The following is a 21,481-nucleotide window of genomic DNA, read 5'->3' as shown; positions in this document are numbered from 1 at the left end:
AAAAATTTAATCTTTTCTTTGGATATTCTAGTGCATAATTGATGATTTTTAAAAATTGATTGATTGTAAAAGAAAATATCATGATTGATGAAGTTGCAGTGGTGTCTGGTCTGAAGCATAATTTGTTGAGTATTAGTCAACTTTGTGACAAAGATTTTAGTGTTAGATTGACTCATGCAGCCATATTATTTCAAATGAAGAAAATAATAATGTGATGCTAATGAGAATCAGGAAAAAAAAGTGTACATAGCTTACTGTTACTCAATTATTTTAGATTCAATCACTTGTCTTTTCAGCAAGGCAAGTAAGAATGAAAGTTGGCCATGGCACAAGAAGCTGTCCCATTTGAATTTAATACTCCTATAAAGTATAATTGTGTAACTTATTTTTAAGATATTCTTTTTCTAAATAAAAATTTAAATGTTAAATTTTTATTCAGATTTTTTTTATTAAAAATAAGTTATAAAACTATATTTTATAACAGCATTGAAATGCGTGTTTAGTATTGAAAAATACCGTATACAATTAAATGTGACCGAGGAGTACATCATGTAGTGAATTACTCCCTTTGTGTCTCTCATTTATTTCCACTTTTTTCCATTGGTCGACACGCATTTTAAGGCGCATATAAAACATAGTTCCGTAAGTTTTTTTTTGAAAATTTTCTTTTTAGCACTCCCTCTATCCCATTCAATTGTACACAGTATTTTTTTGACACGTTTTTTAAAGCTACTTTAAATTATAGTTCCATATTTTTTTTAATTTCTTTTGCCTGAATAAAAGTTTGATGTTTAAACTTTTATTCAAAAAAGAAAAATTTTAAAAAAACATTATGGAAGTATACTTTAATGGAGTTTTAAAATACGTGCAAATAGTGAACATATACTACTCCGTGGGACGGAGGGAGTATAAAAATCTAGGCAGTAAATATTTATTCAAAAGAAAAAAAAATTCAAAATAATTTATTAAACTAAATTTTATGAAGAATTAGAATGCGTGCTGAGCTCCCTGTCTCCCAATGTAAACAATTGATGAGGAAGGAGGGAGTATAAACTTTACGAGTTAATAATCTACTTGGTCACTCAAGTGGACTTAATGTATCAAGTTGATCATTGAACTGAAAATGATATCAAGATGGTCACTAAAGTCACAATAAATATCAAATAATACCTCGAAATATGAGTTGAAGTAGTAAAAATATTATTTAAAGAATTTTACACATTCTTAAATGTTATCATAACCAAACGAAATATTATGACTTCTGACATGTATGATAATATATTTAAATTTTATCAAGTTTGTTTATTATTTATTTTTAACTAAAATAAACGGTACACCTGAGTGCTCTAAGAAGCTGCCCCCAAACACCCGCATTCTATCAAAATTTCTAAATTATTATTAAATTGCTAAAATTCAAATTGAATAGCAAACAAAAGAGGTGCTAGAAATCAAATTGTTTCATATGCTGCTGCTGCAACTGCTGCCTGAGTTGAGACTAGGGTTCCGTGGTTGCGGTGCTGCTCGGGCGATGACGTCACCCAGCGAGTCGAAGCATGTACACTACAATCACAATGACGCTTGTGAGTTGACAAGGTGGAATGCTAGGTACAATCTCAATTACGCCTTCCTCTAGCTTTAGCTTAAACCCTTTTACAAATTTATGTTGATACTTTTTTTTTTTTTTACAGAGAGTGTTACCAATTCATGTATGCTTCAAGGTCTTGGAACAAAGTTAATCATTTCTATTCCCAATTGGTATTGGGTAACATTTCTTTTTCCGATATTTTTGATAACAAGGTGATCTGCCCCTCTTTGCTACTGATCCTCCGTTTCAAAATACATGTCCCGTCTCGATTGTTTTTGTCAAATTGACCCAAATTAAAAAATTATATTTATATGATTTTAAGAATCTGAAAAATACATTCTAAAGTAAATTATGTTTTTTTTTTTTCAATTGTATAATATATGCAAATTTCAGACAACATTTGGTATATTTGATCGAAGCAGGATATGTGATTTGAAATGGAGGGGGTTTATTCTACTGCTAGTCTGCTAAATTTCCGGCCAATTAGGTAGTGTTGTGTTTCAGTCTAGTCTCATGCCAGTTTCTTACAGATGCACCGTGTTGATCATGAGGCTCACCTTCTAGATGCTTCTGTTCAAACGGAAGAGGTATCTAGTCCAACTACCAAAAAGACAGGGAGGTGGGCACGGGTAACATTTAAGATCGTCTTGTCATATAATGGAGCCTCCTTTGATGGGTGGCAGAAGCAGCCTGGCCTCAACACGGTTCAAGGGTAATTTTTGTGCCCTCTTATTCATTACTGTATTATGGCAGTTTGCTTTGGATTATAGTTTTTTGTCAAGTGATCTAGCAATCGAAGGGGGTTGAAGAAATATATCATTTTCTGTACTTTATGTAATATATAAACATGTATATGTGAATAAAACAGTGGAAGTTTTGTTTTGATAAACTTCAACAACTCCTTGTTTAAATACACGGCTGCGCCAGTACTTCTCTCAATGCTTTACAAACCCTTGCTTTGTAGCTCTTCATCATGCTTGTTAAGTCGACAAGTTGAGCCTAGGTGTCCAAGTACCTTCAAATTGATTATTCGACAAGTCGCGACTAGTCGTGAGAAGTCGAAAAATAGTCAACATACATATATTTAGAGTAATTATAATATATAATATTAGTTAACACATATCAATTCCATAATTCAAATAAAACTAATAGATAGTAAGTTCAAGTACCCAAAGTCATATAGTGGAAGCAACTAAAAAAAAAACACAATAATGCATCAAAGAGTCAAATAAACTAAACAAACACAATTATGCATCAATAGTCATCCATCTCATCATCATGATCTCTATCTCCCTCTCGAATATTCTCCTCGTGGGGCAAACCATAATCATCTTCAACGTCCTCATCATTAAGAAGAATATTGTCATCCTTCTTTTCTTCTCCAACATCATCAATCGGTTGATCTTGTGTTGAACTTGCTCCACGTCGAGTGTAAATAAGAGTGGAATCACCTCTAGCTCTCCTAGGAAAATTGCGTCCCTCAAGTGCTTCGGATGCACCCGAAGCTATATCCACCGCACTCCAAAACCTTTCCTCAAGATCACCTATCCACTCATTAGTCCATTCCAAGTCCTCAAGTACAAGTGGATCAAATTTTCTTCCAAGCTCACGCTTCTTTTTGAATCTTGATTCTACCTTTCGGTTAAGAGTCTTCATCCAAGCTTATAATGAGATATACAATTCGTATCCTCAGATAGCTCTCTCTCTCTCTCTCTCTCTCTCTCTCTCTCTCCCCCTCTCCATCCCTCCTTCCCTCCCTCCCCCTACAGTATAGCAATGCAGTGCAGAAGGAAACAAATAATTCTTTACCGGGTCATAATTGGTACCTTCTTCTGGTTTCCACTGACCTATCTGAGTAAGGATTTTTTTTTTGTTCTTTTGATAGATTTAATTCATTGAATGAGAGAAAGTCTTGAAAAAATTGCCACCTTTTGAATTTAATGACATGTAGAGCTGGTTGACACTTTTGACTCTGCTTTATAGTTAACATCTGATTTTAGTCTTAGAATCCTGAATCTTTGACCTGTCATGATCACAGCCAGTAACTATGTAAAGACTTAAATGGATATGACTTCTACCAACCTTTCATCCATTGGTGAGCTAACATTCGTTGCTTAGTAATTCTTTCTTTTGTATGACATCTGTTGATTCACTTCATTTGCTGCTCAATTGATTATTGATATACATTGATATGCAGACATAATATTCATTAACCAGCATCGTTTCACTTGTACTTCCAACATCTGTTGAACTCGAAATGTTAATCATCCTTTACTTGCATTAATATACGAAGGACGTGACCTGTTAAATAGCTAAATAAATATCCATTCTAATGTTCCTGACTACACTATTATCATATTCATCAATACATAACTTCACATAGTCAATAAATTGAATTTTAAAGGCCCTAGCTAACTTATCTATTAGTATTTATAATTGCTTTTATATTGATAAGGTACACAAATTGGACTTTCCATTTTTGGTGTCCACTTATGATTATATATATTCCTAACAAATATTGGAACAATATAAACTTCCTGCAGCTACTATTAATACTTGATTCTTCTAGATAGGCTATATACATGGTAGTCAACTGTCGTTACTTCATTGTTGTTTTGGCTCCTTTAGAGAAGGTACATTTAGTGTGCCTTGAAAAAAAAACCATATTTTCAACTAAGCTAGTTGTGTTTTACCATAAAATTTGGTGAACATGCATTGGCTCAGTACTTTGCTCTTTAAAATTTATGGATGGATATCTTGTCAGCTTGTTCTTGTTTATAGGGTTGAGGTGAACTGGTTATGTAACTAGGTTAGCATATTTGTGATATTTGATTTTGGAAACCATGGTTGATTATTTCCTTAAAGATGTGCTCGTAGTGAGGGTAGTGTTAGGATAATATATGATTGAATTAAGTCCTCCTTGCACCTTAAGGTTTTAGGAGAGCTGGTCATGGAACGTTTGTGTATCACAATTTTGTGTTTTTGTATTAGGTCTGTTGAAAGATCACTTGGGAAGTTCATTGATGAAAAGAAACATTTATTGCTCAAAGACAAGGGTTTACCAATAGAAGGTTGTGTTGTAGTTGCTGGGCGCACTGACAAAGGGGTGACAGCTTATCAACAAGTGTGTTCTTTCTGTATGTTATTCCATGCTTATTGTGTGCTAGCTACTAAACAGTATTTACCATCTTGTATAGCTGTATGGTGATGTTTTCTGATTTTGGTTATGTGTTTAATGATTTGGTATGTATATTATTGTAAATTTATTTGTGTTGCCCTATATGATCTATATGTTTGAATCATATACATTATTGATTCTTGTAAATTTGATGGCTTGGGACACATGTTTAATCAGTTACTTGGAGGAAGGATGTTAAAGTTGAAGATATTGAAGAAGCAGTAAATGATGCAGGGCCCGGAAAGCTTAGGGTCATATCTGTTTCTGAGGTATGCTTCTTTAATCTTATATGCTAACAAGCAGAATACTTTTAAGCACCAGTAAGAGCAATTTTCTGGCTGAAAGGAACTTGCTGAATTGCTGTAGGATAATTAAAGTGTCTCAGCAATAGCATTCATGTGATTATACTGGTCTGGGTATAAAATTTTTCAGGTATCACGTGCATTTCACCCAAATTTCTCTGCCAAATGGAGACGCTATATTTATGTCTTTCCATTAAATAATGAGAAGGAAGAAAGTAGTCAGCATCAGGATGCGGATAATGATGTATCTAAAGGTGGAAATAGAAATGATTTTGACGATGTCCGCATGGTTGTCGAAGATTCTGATGTGCTTGCTGACAATTACAACACTGAAACTAGATTTGTTAAGAAACCAAATAGTTTCTGTGTTAAGAAGGTTGATCTGCTACTGCGTCAACTGGAAGGAAAGTTATTATCATACAAAATGTTTGCACGTGATACGAAAGCCTCGAGAAACATGTAAGAATCAAATCCTTATGTTAATGGAGCTTGCTAGGCTTGGTTATTATTTAGACATAAGTTTATGATAATGAACTATTTTTGTTCTCATTATTAATATTAGAGTTAAGGGTCCTGGTCCCCGGCAACTGGTTGCCGGGGAGAGTTTATATAACACACACATCCAGGGGCGTCGGATCTATATTTTAAGGGTCCAGATTCAAGCAATTTTTTTTTGCCATCCGCTATAATTTTCCGCGGATCGGACTTCTTCCCTTCCGCGGAAAATTTCCGCGGAAGGGAAGAAGTCCGATCCGCGGAAAATTATAGCGGATAACAAAAAAAAAGTTTGAATCTACACCCTTGAAATTCAGATCTTACGATTCTGAAGCTGTGTGTTGGTTAAGGCTTACATGGCATACGGGGGCCGTGGAACAAAACCCTAGAGTTAATTGTAAATTGCACCCCTACACTTGGGCCCAAACACACTTTCGTATACATACTTTAGGAAATTGCATTTCGCATCCCCTTACTATTTTGTGCGCCGTAGTATGCACCCTTTCTGTCAAAAGTTAATGGTGCCGTTAAAAAAGTAAGGGCAATTGAGGCATTAAAAAATTAAAATACAAACCCACTTCAAAATAGGGGGCACGGGGGCATTTCAGGGCCGGGGAGTGCTATCCCCGCCTCGAAACCTTGGATTCGATATCGATCCCCGAACGGGGATTTTTTTTCTCCCCAATCACCGTCCTGAACAGGGAACGGGGATCCCCGCGGAGATTCGGGTAATTTTATTTTTTAATTAAAAACAATAACTTTACAATATATAATATACTTTTTAATAAAGAAAAACAGTCTACTAACTCGTAATATACTAATAACATGTATTATCTCATATTTTTAATATCAAATCATATTAAAATTGATTTATAATATTAATAAATGACAATTTTAAAAATTATAAAATATATTATATTGTAATGAAAAAAATTGATCAATAAAGTTATAGATTATTTTTTAATTTTAATAATATTATAAATGATATCTATTTTTGATGATTTATTTAGTATAATATATATAAATATATTATTAACTTTATATATACATAATCGGGGTTGGGGATCGGGGTGGGGAGACACAAAACCCCGACCTGATCCCCGAAATATTTATAAAATTTTCCCCTGTTCCCGAAAAATTCCCCGAATCCCCGCCTCATTCGGGTTGGGGTCGAGCGGGGTGGGGTGAATGCCCATCCCTACTTCAAAACCCTTATTATCTTCTGCTGATGACATGGAGGGTCTTGATGAGTTACTAGCAATAGATTAAGAAGAGCAAGATCACGTGCAATCATCTAAGACTGATCGTTAACCATGATTATTATGTATCGTACTATCTACCTTCATCATCTACTTAGTGTACAACTTAAAATTAAGCTCTAACATATTTTTAATGATTCGCAGGAGCTAAATACACCTGACTTTGCACCACCATATTTCCAATCTTGAACCCGGAAATCACCGTGAAAGCCACTGAAACTTCACTGTAACGGTCCATGAACACATCACTTGTCACACTCTCCAATCTCCATGTACACTTCTGAAAAGCTTCCAAGGCTGCCTTGTTTCTTGTTCTTGATTTATCTCAATTGTCAAGTAACCTCATGGCCTTTTTTCGATTTATCATGTGGAATGGACAAGCAAAACCCACTGCTTGGAACACAATACTCCCCCATCTTTTATGAAGAAGATAAATTAAGAGGAAAATAACAACTAATTAGGGTTAAATACACATTGAATAAGGGCAGATATGGGGAAGAAGAATGATTTTCCCGTTTGAACCCGGACTTAATTATCGTTAACCTGCATATTTAATGGAATGAGTGAAAAGATTGTATACTACACAGCGCACAAAATAGCAAGGGGATGCGAAATGCAATTTCCAAAAGTATATATACTTAAGTGTGTTTGGGCCAAAGTGTAAGGGTGCAACTTTGCAATTAACTCTTAATATTATTGTTGATCTAGAATACTGAGTTATGAATAACTTAATCATCAGGAAGAATGTTTTAGTTAAGCAAAAGAATATTCGTTATTTGTACTGAGGGACGGTACTCTTAATAGCTAGCAAAACCTTGTCTCTAACATAGTGGTTTGTAAACCTTAAGTAAGCCGAAATTAATGTTTTAACCCCAAAGATACAAGGTTATCAGTTAATGTAAATTTTTTAGTTATACTCCTTATGTTTTGGAATATGGAATCTATCCTAAATATTCTAAAATTTTCAAATCTTCCCTTGGAATTTCCTAACTTTTCAGCTCTGCTCTTATATTGTCTAGCTTTGTACTGGAAATTCTAGTCTTTATTGTTTTTGAGAGTTTATTGATGCAGGATAGGCCTTTAAAAGACCCCAAGGATCAATAAGGGAGCAATTGTATTATTATATCATAGGCCTAGGAAGTCCGAAGTCCATTACTTAAAAAAATTTAGAAACGTTTAGTTGTATTATTATTGAATATGTTTTAGAGTTGTAGTCGAATTAGGATAGTAAATTTTTACATAGGAGACTTTATTCATTGTAATTCAAGAGAGATTTTTACTGTTGAAAATTGAATTTATCGTTTTTCAACTTGCGCTCGCAAAAAAAGTTCCTGTGCCTCCCCCGTTAAAGTAACATTACGGCCATTTAGTCCATTCCCCTGAACCATAGTTGCAACAAAGCAATCCTTGCTAACACTTATTTTAAATCACCTCCCCCGTTACAACTTCCCTGCACAATCCCTGATGCAGGTTAATAGGGCTGAGCAAAACTGAACCGAAACCGAAAAACCGAACCCAACCGTGCAATTCTGGTTAGGTTCGGTTTTTATTTTTCTGAAAATTTCGGTTAATTCGGTTTTTGGTTATTGACTGAATTGTTATTGTTATTCGGTTCGGTTCGGTTATTAGAATTATAAATACAGTTATAATTGAGATAACCGAATTATATATGTATTATTTTTAAATTATATTGTGTACACACACACACAGATATATGTATTATAGAAATAGAATATAGAATAATCAGTTACAAACTTACACTCGTACACAAACACAATCCCTAATCTAATTACACGCTCTCCGCCTCTCCCTCGTCCCGGGACACTAGCCGCCGACTTCAAGAATCAAGAACCATAAGGATCAAAGGTACTAATCTGTATCTAATATTCTAAACCGTATCTAATCGACTAATCTATATCTTCTTAAATCTTTGTTATTTGCCTACTTTGTGTTTAAATTCGGTTAATTTGATACCCAATCTGTTGGATTCTTATTAATTATATGTTATTCAGTATATCTCAGATTATATTCTTCGTATTCTACAGTTTTACTTGATAATTCATTCTTCATATAAGTTTCTAGTTAGGCTAGGTCATTAGGAGCTAGATTCATAGTTTTATATTTAATCAGTATGCAGTACATCAGTAGCTTATTTGAAGATAATATATATGTTGAAGTAACTTTATATATTCTGGGATGTTTTTCTTTGAAGTGTTTAATAGCCTTGTTTAACAGCTTCCTGACTCTACTACTTGCTGCTCTTTTGCAGTTGGAGCTATGTCACAATCTCAACCATTGCAACTGGAGGTAAAGATGAAGGATTCCAACGATGCTAATACGAATACTCAAGCAAGCTCCATCACGAAAAGAAAAAAAAAAGCCGATGGACAAATGGTCAGAAGTGTGGGATCACTTCACTAAGTTCACGGACGCGGATGACTCTTTAAAAGCCAAGTGCAATTATTGTGCAAGAGAATATTTTAGTGATAGTAGTAAGAATGGCAACTCTAATCTCCGTACTCACCTCAACACTAATAAACTTCCACTTAGTGGTGACTCAAAACAAACTCAGTTGACTTTGCAATCAGGAGGATGGAATGAGCTTTTAAAAAATGGCATTTCGATCAAAAAGTTTCTAGAAAAAAATTAGTTTCCATGATCATTATTGATGAAATTCCTTTTAGATTTGTTGAGGGTGAGGGATTTAAGGATTTCATGTAAATTACTCAACCTCTTTTTAAGATACCATCTCGTTTTACTGTAGCGCGAAATTGTCATCAAATTTTTTTAGGTAAAAAGAAAGCATTGAGTAGTTATATTAAAATGTCAGGTCAAGGAGTTAATATCACCACGGACACTTGGACTTCAATACAAAAGATTAATTATATGTGCATCACGGCTCATTACATTGATAAAAATTGGAACTTGGAAAAGAAAACAATTAATGTTTGTATGACCCTCTGTATGACAAAAGTTAATTAGTTTGTTGTGCAAGTTCCAATTTGTATCAATTTGTATTGAAGTCCAAGTGTCCGTGGTGATATTAACTCTTTGACCCGACATTTTAACATAACTACTGAACGCTTTCTTTTCATCTAAAAAAATTTGATAACAATCTCGCGCTATGCTAAAACGAGATGGCATCTTAAAAAAAGGTTGAGTAGTTTGCATGAAATCCTTAAATCCTTCACCCTCAACAAATCTAAAGGGAAATTTCATCAATAAAGATCATGGAAGCTAATTTCTTTCTAGAAGCTTTTTGATCAAAATGCCAATTTTTAAAAGCTCATTCCATCCTCCTGATTGCAAAGTTAATTGAGTTTGTTTTGAGTCACCACTAAGTGGAAGTTTATTGAAAGTTTTGAGGTGAGTACAGAGATTAGAGTTGCCATTTTTACTACTATCACTAAAATATTCTCTTGCACAATAATTGCACTTGGCTTTTAAAGAGCCATCCGTGTCCGTGAACTTAGTAAAGTGATCCCACACTTCTGACCTTATGTCCATCGGCTTTTTTTTTTTTTTTGTGATGGAGTTTGCTTGAGTATTAGTATTAGCATCATTGGAGTCCATCTTTACCTCTGGTTGCAATGGTTGAGATTGTGACATAGCTCCAACTGCAAAAGAGCAGCAAGTGGTAGAGTCAGGCACTCTATTAAACAAGGCTATTAAACACTTCAAAGAAACACATTCCAGAATATATAAAGTTACTTCAACATATATATTATCTTCAAATAAGCTACTGATGTACTGCATATTGATTAAATATAAAACTATGAATCTAGCTCCTAATGACCTAGCCTAATTAAAAACTTATATGAAGAATGAATTATCAAGTAAAACTGTAAAACACGAAGAGTATAATCTTAGATAGGGGAGAGCATGGGCCGGTTCGGCTCGGTTTTGGGATAAAACCGGAACCACAACCATATATCATCGGTTTTTAAAATTGAAAACCGCAACTGTCGGTTCGGGTTCGGATTCGGTTTCGGTTTAAAAATCCCGCTTCAGTTATAATCGGCTTGGTTTCGGTTTCAAAACCGACAACTACAAAATTGAGAAGCAATATGGAGACAAATGGAAGAGAACCTGGTAATAAACTGATTGCATCTATGAAAGCGTCAAAAAAACTAGTGACCTCTCCCACGTAACAGTAGTGGTTGAAGTTTTTACAACAAAATTAAATGGACCAGGGAATATATTACTTGCAAAGGTAGTGATAACTGAATCCACTGCATGTAATTCAACAAGAAACCACTGCATGTAATATAATGTAAGCCATCTTTAGAATAGAATTCTTTGGAAACTTTACCAAGCGCCTCAATCAGCATGTAAGTTCCACACATAATACAATACAATCTCTAAATCTATTATGATAGTGACAATCCATAGTAAAAAATAGTACAACTCATACAACATATTTCTCCATATAAAAGCCTCTTGTATAGTATATGCCCGTTGAAACTTCAATCATATTTAAACTTTAATCTAAAAACCAAATTCTGCCATATTTAAAGTTGTTATTATCATTTACCTCGGGACTCAAATGAGATATACAAGAGCCTTGATAAGAAGCATGGTATAATTAATACTCCTTCCGTTCTTGAATATCTGCCTTTTGACTTTTTAGCACACATTTTAAGGTGTTTTGACCATATAGCTAGAAATGTTATTTTCACATATTTCTTTTTGTGAATAAAAGTTTAATATTTTTATTCAGAAGATGAAAATTTCAAAAACAATTTTTTTAACTATATAGTCAAAACACTTTAATATGCGTATCAAAAAGTCAAAAGGCATATATTTAAGAACGGAGGGAGTATGAATTTAGCCGGTATGTGAAATATTTAATTATATTGATTATAAAAAATTATATTTAACTATTTATTTTAATAATCGGTTCGGTTCGGTTTTTTCCGGTTCGGTTTGCAATATAACCGGAACAATATAACCGGAACCGAACCAATTAAAACGGCTCGGTTTAATTTTTTCGGTTTCGGTTTTTTACGGTTCGATTTTAACCGGTTTTTCCCGGTTTCGGTTTCGGTCCAGCTTCAGATCGGTTTTTTGCTCACCCCGAATTTTAGATATACTGAATAACCTATACTGAACAAGAATCCAACATATTGGGTATCAAATTAACTGAATTTAAACACAAAGTAGGCAAATAAATAGGATTTATGAAGATATAGATTAGTCGATTAGATACAGATTAGAATATTAGATACAGATTAGTACCTTTGATTCTTATGCTTCTTGATTCTTGAAGTCGGCGGCTAGTGTCCAGGGATGAGGGAAAGGCGGAGAGCGTGTAATTAGATTAAGGATTGTGTTTGTGTACGTGTGTAAGTCTGTATCTGATTATTCTATTTTCTATTTCTATATTATATATATATAGGGACGCGCTCAAGAGAGAACCAATGCTTAAATTAGAATCATAGAACCACTAAGGTTCTGCTGCAGAACCCCTTTTTTTACATATATTTTTAGGATCTAAATCTAAATACATATTTTTTTGCATCGTTGTGTGTGTTCAAAAGTAATTTTAAAATATCATACACAAATAAGACATATTTTTTTTGTGGAGTTCTGCAAAACCCTAACTAATTCTAGAAATAAGCTAATGGTTCTAAGAGTTCTATGACTAATGGTTTTATATGGAACATGACCCATATATATATTATAATTTAAAAATAATACATATATAATTCGGTTATTTCAGTTACAACCGTATTTATAATTCTAATAACCGAACCTAAAAACAGTAACAATTCGTTCAATAATCGAAAATCGAATTAACCGAAATTTTCAGAAAAATAAAAACCGAACTTAACCAGAATTGCACTGTTCGGTTAGTTATTCGGTTTCGGTTTGGTTTTGTTCAACCTACTATCCTCATACAACCGATTTCCCATATATGTATTTTCAACATGCTTGAGTTATAATTTACCTTTTCGGTGGTTTTGGTATATTAGAATGTAATTTGTCATGCTTATGTATCCCTATGACTAAGACACAAATCTTTCATAAACCTTTCAGTGCAGTCTTTTGGATGACATGCACATATTTCTTCAATGATATTAATTCCTACATAGACGCTTAAACTGAAATTTGTTATTATCTTCACTATGTTTAAGGGGGTATAACTGAGTTCAATAGAAGACTTCTAGGTGGAGTTTTAAATTATCGTGATGATAGTGCTGATTTGGAACTCTATGAAAGTTTGAGGGTTAATCTGTAATGTTTGGGGAAAGCAAGGTCCCATTGGACACATTAAAAGAGACTCAATTCAATATTCAATTATTTAATACTCGAGTCTAGCCTAAAAACTTATGTAGAGAGTGAAAATACTAAGATAAATATTTGGACTTATTATAGATATCCCATATATTTGCCTAGCCCCACTTAATAAAATTTTACAAAAAAATAAGTAAAACTAGTCCTCATACAATAAAATATAATCAAACTATTTATTAATAAATGTAGAAGTGCTCATAGTGCCACTTGCGTTCCTTATCAATGTGGAGTCATATTTGAGTCTAATTTTTTTTTTTTTTTTTAATGTTAATTAGAAGGTAGTTAAGGTTCACATAGAATTTCAAATCATATTTTCCATGGGACCAAAACTTTTTAAGAAGACCCTTATGCTGACTGTGCACTACCTTTCTCCCAATAGTAGCGGCATTTCTTATAAAATTTAATTATTAGTTATATATTATTTATAATAGTTGTGAATTTTAGAGTTTAATATCTTTTATACAGCTGAATCGATACCTCCCTCGGTAGATTTTTTTTTTGGGTTTATAATTCGTCAAATTGTATAATATTAATATATGTTGATAAGTAGATTACATTTTTTATGCTGTACAATGATTACAAAAATAAATTACTTGCCTTTATTATAATAGATACAACAATAAAAGGAGCATACCTTTGTACAGTAATATGATTCAGAAATGTTGGGCCAAGTACTCCTCCCTCCATCCCACTCATTACTATACATGTGTTTTTTCACTGCTCGATACGCATTTTAAGGCTCTAATCAAGTATAGTGTCATAACTTATTGCTGAATTTTTTTTTTTTATGAATAAAATTTCAGTCATTATATTTTCATTCAGAAGAATTTTTTTTATAAAAAAAATTAAAGAATTATACTTAATCAGAGCCTTAAAATGCGTGTTGAGTCCTCGTCCCCCAATGTAAAGAACCTGGTGGGACGGAGGGAGTAGTAGACTAGTAGTTAATAACATTATATTATATCCTACATATTAGCTTAAGGAATTTTGGTATAATATTATATTATATTCTACATATAATTAGCTTGGATTTGGGTCGTTTGGTCGACATCAATTCCCACAACGAGAAATATATGTAATACATACTACTTGTGTTAAATATAATAAGAAGATAAAACTACAAGATCAAGTAGTTCTCTAATATTCTTATAGTATGAATGTATGTAGATAAAAATATAAGCAAGCAATTAATAAAATTAAATATATAATATATCCACACTTGATATCGAATAGAATGAAAAATTACTGAAAATTGAAATAAGAATAATATAAAGTAAAATATAATATTAAAACGTGAATTATAACATATTAAAAGCAACATGTGCTTTCCGTTGGATATAGTCTAGTCCTATATAAAATTAGCATACTGGACTTCATGTAGTTATAGTTCGACGTGGTACTAGTAATTGTATCCCACAAATTTAAAACTGTAAATATTAGAGAGGAGATGTTAACAAAAAAGATTAATATACACAAACTACTATTAAATTCAAGGTAAGAAATAATAATATAGAAATATAATAGGCATACATTACTTCTAAATTTTTATTCATATTTACTAAAAGTTTCGAAATTTTTAACAGCTTCACTTTTGTCATACATCACTGATTCACTATCACTGGGAACAGTTTAGAATTAAGATATTAATGTTAGCATTAATACTTTAAACTTGGAGTGAAGAAATAAGCCTTGGAGTTTGAGTTTGAATGGGACTAGTTAGCTTTATTTATAAATTTGGCTGTAGTATTTGATTTATCTTAGTGCTGAATACAAAATTTTGAATTGAATATATTGCTTGCTGTATTTTTCTAGTTTTGATGGCTTTTTGCTTATGTTTTCCCTAATTTTCAAACCCTTAAACTACTATGCTTTGTTTTTCCCTGGCATTTCTAACTTTTTATTGCATCAAATATATTAATTTATTTGCTAATGTTGTCTGAGATTATCTTTATTATATTGTCAATTAGCAAGGGAAAACATCAAAGGAAATCAAAAAGTTTTCATTAATCAGTGTTTAGTCAATATTCATTTTACCTGAACAAAACTAATTTGAACAATGACTGGGTTTTCATGTGAGATTCTGTAACCAACTTTGTATATTTATATTTCAGAGGTCCACCAACAGAATGTTTTCTCTTCCATGCTCGAGCAACTGAAACCAAGTTAAAAAGTGATCCAAAGGTTAGTTTACTCCTAATGACTAAGTGTTGATTTTCCGTGAATTTGTGATTGTTTCTGAAAACCATATTCCCGTAGGAAATGCATGGTGTAAAGTAACAACGCAGGAATTTGCATGATTATCTCTTAAAAATTTCCAATTTAACTTTCTTTATTTTGTCCCTTGTAGTTTTAACTTTTAAATTTAAAGAATATATTTCTATTGTCTCTCCTACAGATTATTTTACAGAAATTTGGCATGTGTAAATATATAATAAATGTTATAAATATTAATATGGAAGGACATCAGGAAGATAAGAGAAAGGACTAGGGGAAGCTTTATTATTTTCCTAAGAGAAAGGACTAGGGGAAGCTTGATTAATTTCTATAGATGTACCAGAATGCATCAATTTTATTATGGCAACGCCATATCATTGCTAAAGTGAGTCTTGGCATCTGGAGCTAAAAGATGTCAGAGTCCCTGTCGGCCTACGAACGTGGCTATGATATCAATTAAGGAAACCCGCCTCCGCCTTTGCTTGCTTGTCCAGACTCCCGATCCAACCCGACCCGATATGCTGAAAACAGTGCATACATCTTACAGATGTGGGTCAAAAAGAAGTGAAACTGATTTTGATACATCTCTTCTGCCAACCCTTTACAGCCAGCGACCATTTAATGAAGTTACTTCCAGTTTTTCTCTTTCTGTATGCCTCTCGTTGTCTTTCTGCGATCTCTTTTCCCTCGCCATCTCCTATTTAAACTCCCCATTCCCGAAAAGAAGTGAAACTGATTTTGATACCTCTCTGCTGCCAACCCTTTACAGACAGCGACCATCTAATGAAGTTACTTCCAGTTTTTCTCTTTCTGTATGCCTCTCAGTGTCTTTCTGCGATATCTTTTCTCTCATCATCTTCTATTTAAACCACCACCACCACATCCCTATCGTTTAATTCTGAATTCAATTACTTTCTAGACTTTGTGATGATGTCAACATATATGTTGTTCCCTATCGCTATTAATTTGTTTTTTAAATTATATGTAGTAGTTTTGTATTAAAATAACACAGCTTCTTCACTACATTCTTTGTCTATATAGGTACTATGATGCTGATGTTTCTTTACTTACACAACTACTAGCATGCTGATGTCACAGAATACTAAGACATTTATTTGTCCAATATATTATATAGCATGACTATTGATGTTTTTTTTGTAGAGTGACGGTCATTTAGAAACTTCTAATTCGAAACCTAATCAGAGTGTATTTGTATTTGAAAATTTATGTACTTTCTAGTTTTATATTACTAGCACTCTCAGTAGTTGTACTTTCAAAAAATATATAATGTGAACGTGTGTAGCCACAAGGACGTTTTATGGTCATGCTGCCTGTGGTGCCACCTTGGCAGTAGTACCAGTGTCATGTTTCCATAGTGTCTTAGTGCTCGTTTTCATGATTGACGTAATAGCAATGGACTGCTTAACTTTAATAGGGTAAAAACATTCGAGTTAACATAAAAAGTGTATATCGGTTTTTCTGGATATTTTTGCAAAATGATCAAAGACGACAATATTGAATGATATTAGATCCAGTCGCTAGAGGAAATACAAATGTGAATCAATTCTTTTCCTCTTTTTTGTTCTCTAAAATCTATGTGAATTTTGACCTTTAATACACATCTTAACATCATGTAATTGTATGCAGCTTAGAATATGAAATATTGTATCTGTGTATAAATACAATGAACTTGTGTTACTAACTTTACATTGTTTTTATGAAGGATCAAGAAGGTACAAGTGCAATGTGTATTGAGTTGGTTGCTAACCGCTTCTTACGTAAGGTAACATGTTATTCCCCTTGATTTACAAGAGTATACTCTCTGTGGAATTGCTTAATGCTATCATGTCTGCTTTAAATCTTCTATGGTCGAGGGATCTGTGATTTGTCTGTTTTATACCAACAACCCATGCAAAATATTGAGGTTAAGTTGGTAAACAAAGACTCAACTTTTGGTCAAGTTACCTTGTGTCTATATATAGGCCATTCTTCCTAAAGAATAATCTTTATATAGAGTCCAGTAGAGAACCATTGCTTCCACTTTATAATCTCATATAAAATATTAAAATTAATCATTCTTATGCATAAAATTTGATTCTAATGTAAAATAATAATCATAGATAACATGCACAAACAATTTAGCACTTACAACTTAAGCAAAAAAGTTTGATTTTTAAATTTGGTTATAAAATAAAACCACTTTGGACGAATATGGTTATACTGGAGAACCGGTTTTAAATTTTATGTTCAATTTCCAACAAATTTTTGAAGGAAAATGACAAAACTTTAATTTTTGATATACTAATTAAATATTTGATGAATAATGAGATTGAGACATTTATTTTGTGTGTGTATATAGTTGTTTTCTGCTAGACTTACTCTATGTAAGGTGGTTTTTCATGAAGTATATGTATGTATGTATGTATGTATGTATGTATGTATGTATGTATGTATGTATGTATGTATGTCTCTGTGTGTGTGTGCGCGCGCGTGCGTGTGTGTCTGGGTGTGTGTGTGTGTGTGTGTCTCGGTGTGTGTGTGTCTGTGGGGGTGTGTGTGTGTGTCTGTGGGTATGTGTGTATGTATGGGTGTATGGGTCCAAGTCCGAGCATGTGAATGTCGGGGCATATGAATCGGCAGAAAAAATCGTTGGATAAATTGACTCATTCTAGTGTCTCTCTTGTCCAAAGCTTTTTACTGCTGGATGTTACTTAAATTCGATTATTCTGAACTAGTTGCCTAAATAGGGTGGCACTCTAAGGCATACCTTCTTATATGAAATTTCCATTATAAACATATACATAATGCACATATTTTTTTTTTTATAATTTTTATGAAAAATAATTATAAATCTTAATTAGTAAATCGAAAACAAATTTATGTAACTTTTTTATTTCAAAAATCATTCAATTTAGACTTAATTGCACTTTGTGTGTCTGAAGTATTTAAGATTTGCACATTAGTGGCTAAATTTTTATTCAAGCCAATATGATGGCTAAATGTTTTATTTCTTGACATGTTAGTGGCTCCGCGTTACTTCCGTTAGTCCAGCCCTAAAAAATGAACAGGAATGAGGTTAAAAAGGTAAAAAAAATATTTTCCTTCCTGACTTTAATATGATCAGCACTCTCCAACCAATACTCCATTTGATCATCTGCATTGTGTCGTCTTCGGAAGCGCTCGGCTCCACCAGGTGCAAGTTTACCAACCACATGCTTGATGAGATGATCCAACGACAGCCTGTATCACTTATTCTCTTTCTTGCCTCCAATCTCAGATCAGGCCTCAGAATTGGGCTTTATAAACTGCCCCCTTCGATTTCATCAATTCCAAAAGATTTTTCTCAGCTAGCTTGTACCTAGTTAACAAATGCAGACTAGTTTGAATTCAATCATATTTATAGCTTAAAAAATTGAGCAAATTTATGTAACTGGTACTTAATTTATAACTTCCGTCTATCATCTTTATGCACTTATTCCTCCTGGCCTTCTTATTACTCTGTGTTTCACATTTTACCTTCTTTGCATTTCTTGTATTCTCTCAAGCAATACGGTTTTCTTTTAACAGCTTTCTTATCATCTTCATCTGGGTCCTCTCTTTCTTCTTCGACATCTCCATTGTCTTCATCATTATTTTCATCTTTATTCTCTTCATCAGATTCCTGCTCCAGTTTATCTTTTGATCCTTTAACAAAGCTTGTTGAATACTGTGGGTGGCTGGTGCTGCTGTCTCCTTGCCTGTTGAGAAACTTGACTTGACGTCGAATGCCCCACCAAACCATCCCATTACTCTTCAGTTGACACATCAAAGGGATGGTTGTTTCTTTATTAAAAATCCCACGCAGAGCAACAGGTTCAGGAGAGTTTTTGATCAACCAGAACCTCTCGAAGTAATTGTTATCAAATACTCAGTACAGTTGAACCTCGATTAAGTAATAATCGATAAAGTAATATCCTCACTAAAGTAATATTTTTTTCTAGTCCCAACATAATGTAAATAGTGTATTTTTACTCAATAATGTAATAAACTCGATAAAGTAATTTTTTTTGTTGGTCCCGACGTTATTACTTTAAAAATGTTTAACTGTAACATGGAAACAAATATAAAATCAAGAATGTCACCTATCAATTATTTCAATTAAGACATCATGTTTTTCCGTCAAAAAAATAAAGACATGTTGTTTTAATCATACTCAGGTAAGTCTATATCGTTTCTTTTCTGAAATGCATAATTGATGATTTGTTATCCAGTGTTCTAGAATGCATATAATCTTACGCATGGTGTACTTTTTGGATATGTATCTACACTATATACACACACAGACATTGGAGAAGAGAAGCACCTATGCAATATAGTGGTTACACAATGAAATTACCAACTTGCCCCTCAAAACGTTAAACTGCCGTTATGTTTTTAACAGAGATGGTGCGGAGCCACTCCTGTGGCTGAATAAAAGACATAACCATCTCTTTGGCATGAATAAAAATTTAGCCATTTCCGTGCGAATCTAAAATACTCTAGGCACACAGAGTGCAATTAAGTCTTGAAATTATGTAATATTTCAACATGATTCTGCAGCAGAATTGTTCTACTACTGTGCAACCAGTTTCGGAAATCACATATTATGTATTTTATAAATAGAATCTAATATTAAATCAATGATTTATAATGGTGTATTACTTAACTCAATATAAGAAGGTCCTTCATCAAACTTTGGTATATAGAGGGGGGGTCCTCAATATAAGAAGGTCCTCCATGGAATTTTGGTATATGTATAGAATATATATATATAGAGAGAGATAGAGGGGAGGGAGAGAGTGTCTATGGTGTTCAACATTTAAACTGGAGTCTTGGAGTACGAGTCAATAGATGTGTGCGTAAGAATTGGTTTTGACATATTATCAACTGATCATGCATTCCTTTAAGAAATGAATGAATGATATTATTAATCCATAATAAGCTTTCCTCCCCCAATGTATTTGTAATACCTAACCTAAACCCCTTTGGTGTCAATCTCATCTGGATATAGTTGTTATACACTGTTGTATGAAACATGCCTTGCAGATGGTTCGGGTTCTTGTGGCAACGGCAATAAGAGAGGCAGCTGCGGGTGCAGAGGATGATGCCTTGGTAAAACTGATGGATGCCACGTGCAGGCGTGCCACTGCCCCACCTGCACCCGCGGATGGACTCTGCCTTTTTGATGTTGGGTATTCTGACTTTAATCCAAAAGTTTGCCTAATTTTGTAATCTTCCTTTCTATGAGATGAAAGTGAATAGGACATTTTGTAATGACCTTGATATTGGTGAATTTTTATTTTTATTTTCTAAATGTATGATATGCTTTCTAATGGCATATTGACTATTTTAAATCCTCTTTGTTTGAGAAATGTCCATAAAAAAAGGGAAAGTATAGATTTTGTTTAATGTGGAATGTCTGTGCGGGTGTATGTTTAATGTAGAACAAAGCAAAGATTATATATTTTGTTCATTGTTTTCTGTTACATCAAACGCTGCTGTAATATGTATCATGTATAAAATGACCTATTCAAGTGAAGATACACACAGGTGTACACAGATAATTTAGTGCATGTTTGGGGGCACAATATAAGCACTTCTTTTTACACAAACGGGTCAAGAAAAGCTGAAGTTTTTCTTGACCCGTTTGTGTTAAAAGTTGAGAAGCACTTGAAAGAAGTTAAGAATACTAGCTTTTGTTTCGGCACTTCTACTTATTTCTTAAACACTTTAATCACTTATAAGTCTTAACTTGTTTCTAACTTCTACTTCACTTTTTTTACTTTAAGCAAGAAGCATTTATTTTAAACTCACCAAAACAGCCTCTTAATTTGCTCATATGAAGTTTCTGAGAGAGAAAGAGATGATTTATTCCATTTCTTCTATCACCAAAATTAATTTCTGATATTTTCCTTATAATTTTGAAATTTTGTCCTTGTACATCCATGCAGTGATAGTGCCCATGACTTGTCACTGGGATGAACAAAAGAAGCTTTTAACGAGCATGCTATATATAAAAATTTGACATGCATGACTTGGTCAAAATTGTATGACCTCTTTCTTTTTTGTGTTGCTTCTCCTCCAGTAATATTTTGCACAGATTGACCATCCGTCCATCCATACCTTATTCTAT

At 33.3% G+C, this 21,481-nt stretch overlaps 1 protein-coding gene across 1 annotated transcript; it reads left to right on the top strand.

The window, feature by feature from the left end:
* The first annotated feature begins 1,344 nt into the window (after positions 1-1,344).
* LOC108215438 (uncharacterized) lies at positions 1,345-20,686 on the top strand. Its single transcript, XM_017387941.2, has 9 exons — positions 1,345-1,605; positions 1,689-1,797; positions 2,116-2,297; positions 4,577-4,722; positions 4,941-5,032; positions 5,196-5,524; positions 15,228-15,297; positions 17,054-17,113; positions 20,395-20,686. Exons 1-9 carry the CDS (start codon positions 1,463-1,465, stop codon positions 20,578-20,580), a joined length of 1,317 nt encoding a protein of 438 aa, XP_017243430.1. The 5' UTR covers positions 1,345-1,462; the 3' UTR covers positions 20,581-20,686.
* Positions 20,687-21,481: the final 795 nt, after the last annotated feature.

Source organism: Daucus carota, chromosome 3 (assembly GCF_001625215.2).
Source record: "Daucus carota subsp. sativus chromosome 3, DH1 v3.0, whole genome shotgun sequence".
Classification (NCBI taxonomy): Eukaryota; Viridiplantae; Streptophyta; class Magnoliopsida; order Apiales; family Apiaceae; genus Daucus; species Daucus carota.
This window is presented reverse-complemented; position numbering and strand designations above follow the sequence as displayed.

Coding starts and splice junctions, on each gene's coding strand:
- LOC108215438 (XM_017387941.2), top strand. CDS start 1,463: ATGCTGCTGCTGCAACTGCTGCCTGAGTTGAGACTAGGGTTCCGTGGT. Junction 1,606..1,688: donor TTGACAAGGTGGAATGCTAG/GTACAATCTCAA, acceptor TTTTTTTTACAG/AGAGTGTTACCAATTCATGT. Junction 17,114..20,394: donor CTAACCGCTTCTTACGTAAG/GTAACATGTTAT, acceptor CATGCCTTGCAG/ATGGTTCGGGTTCTTGTGGC.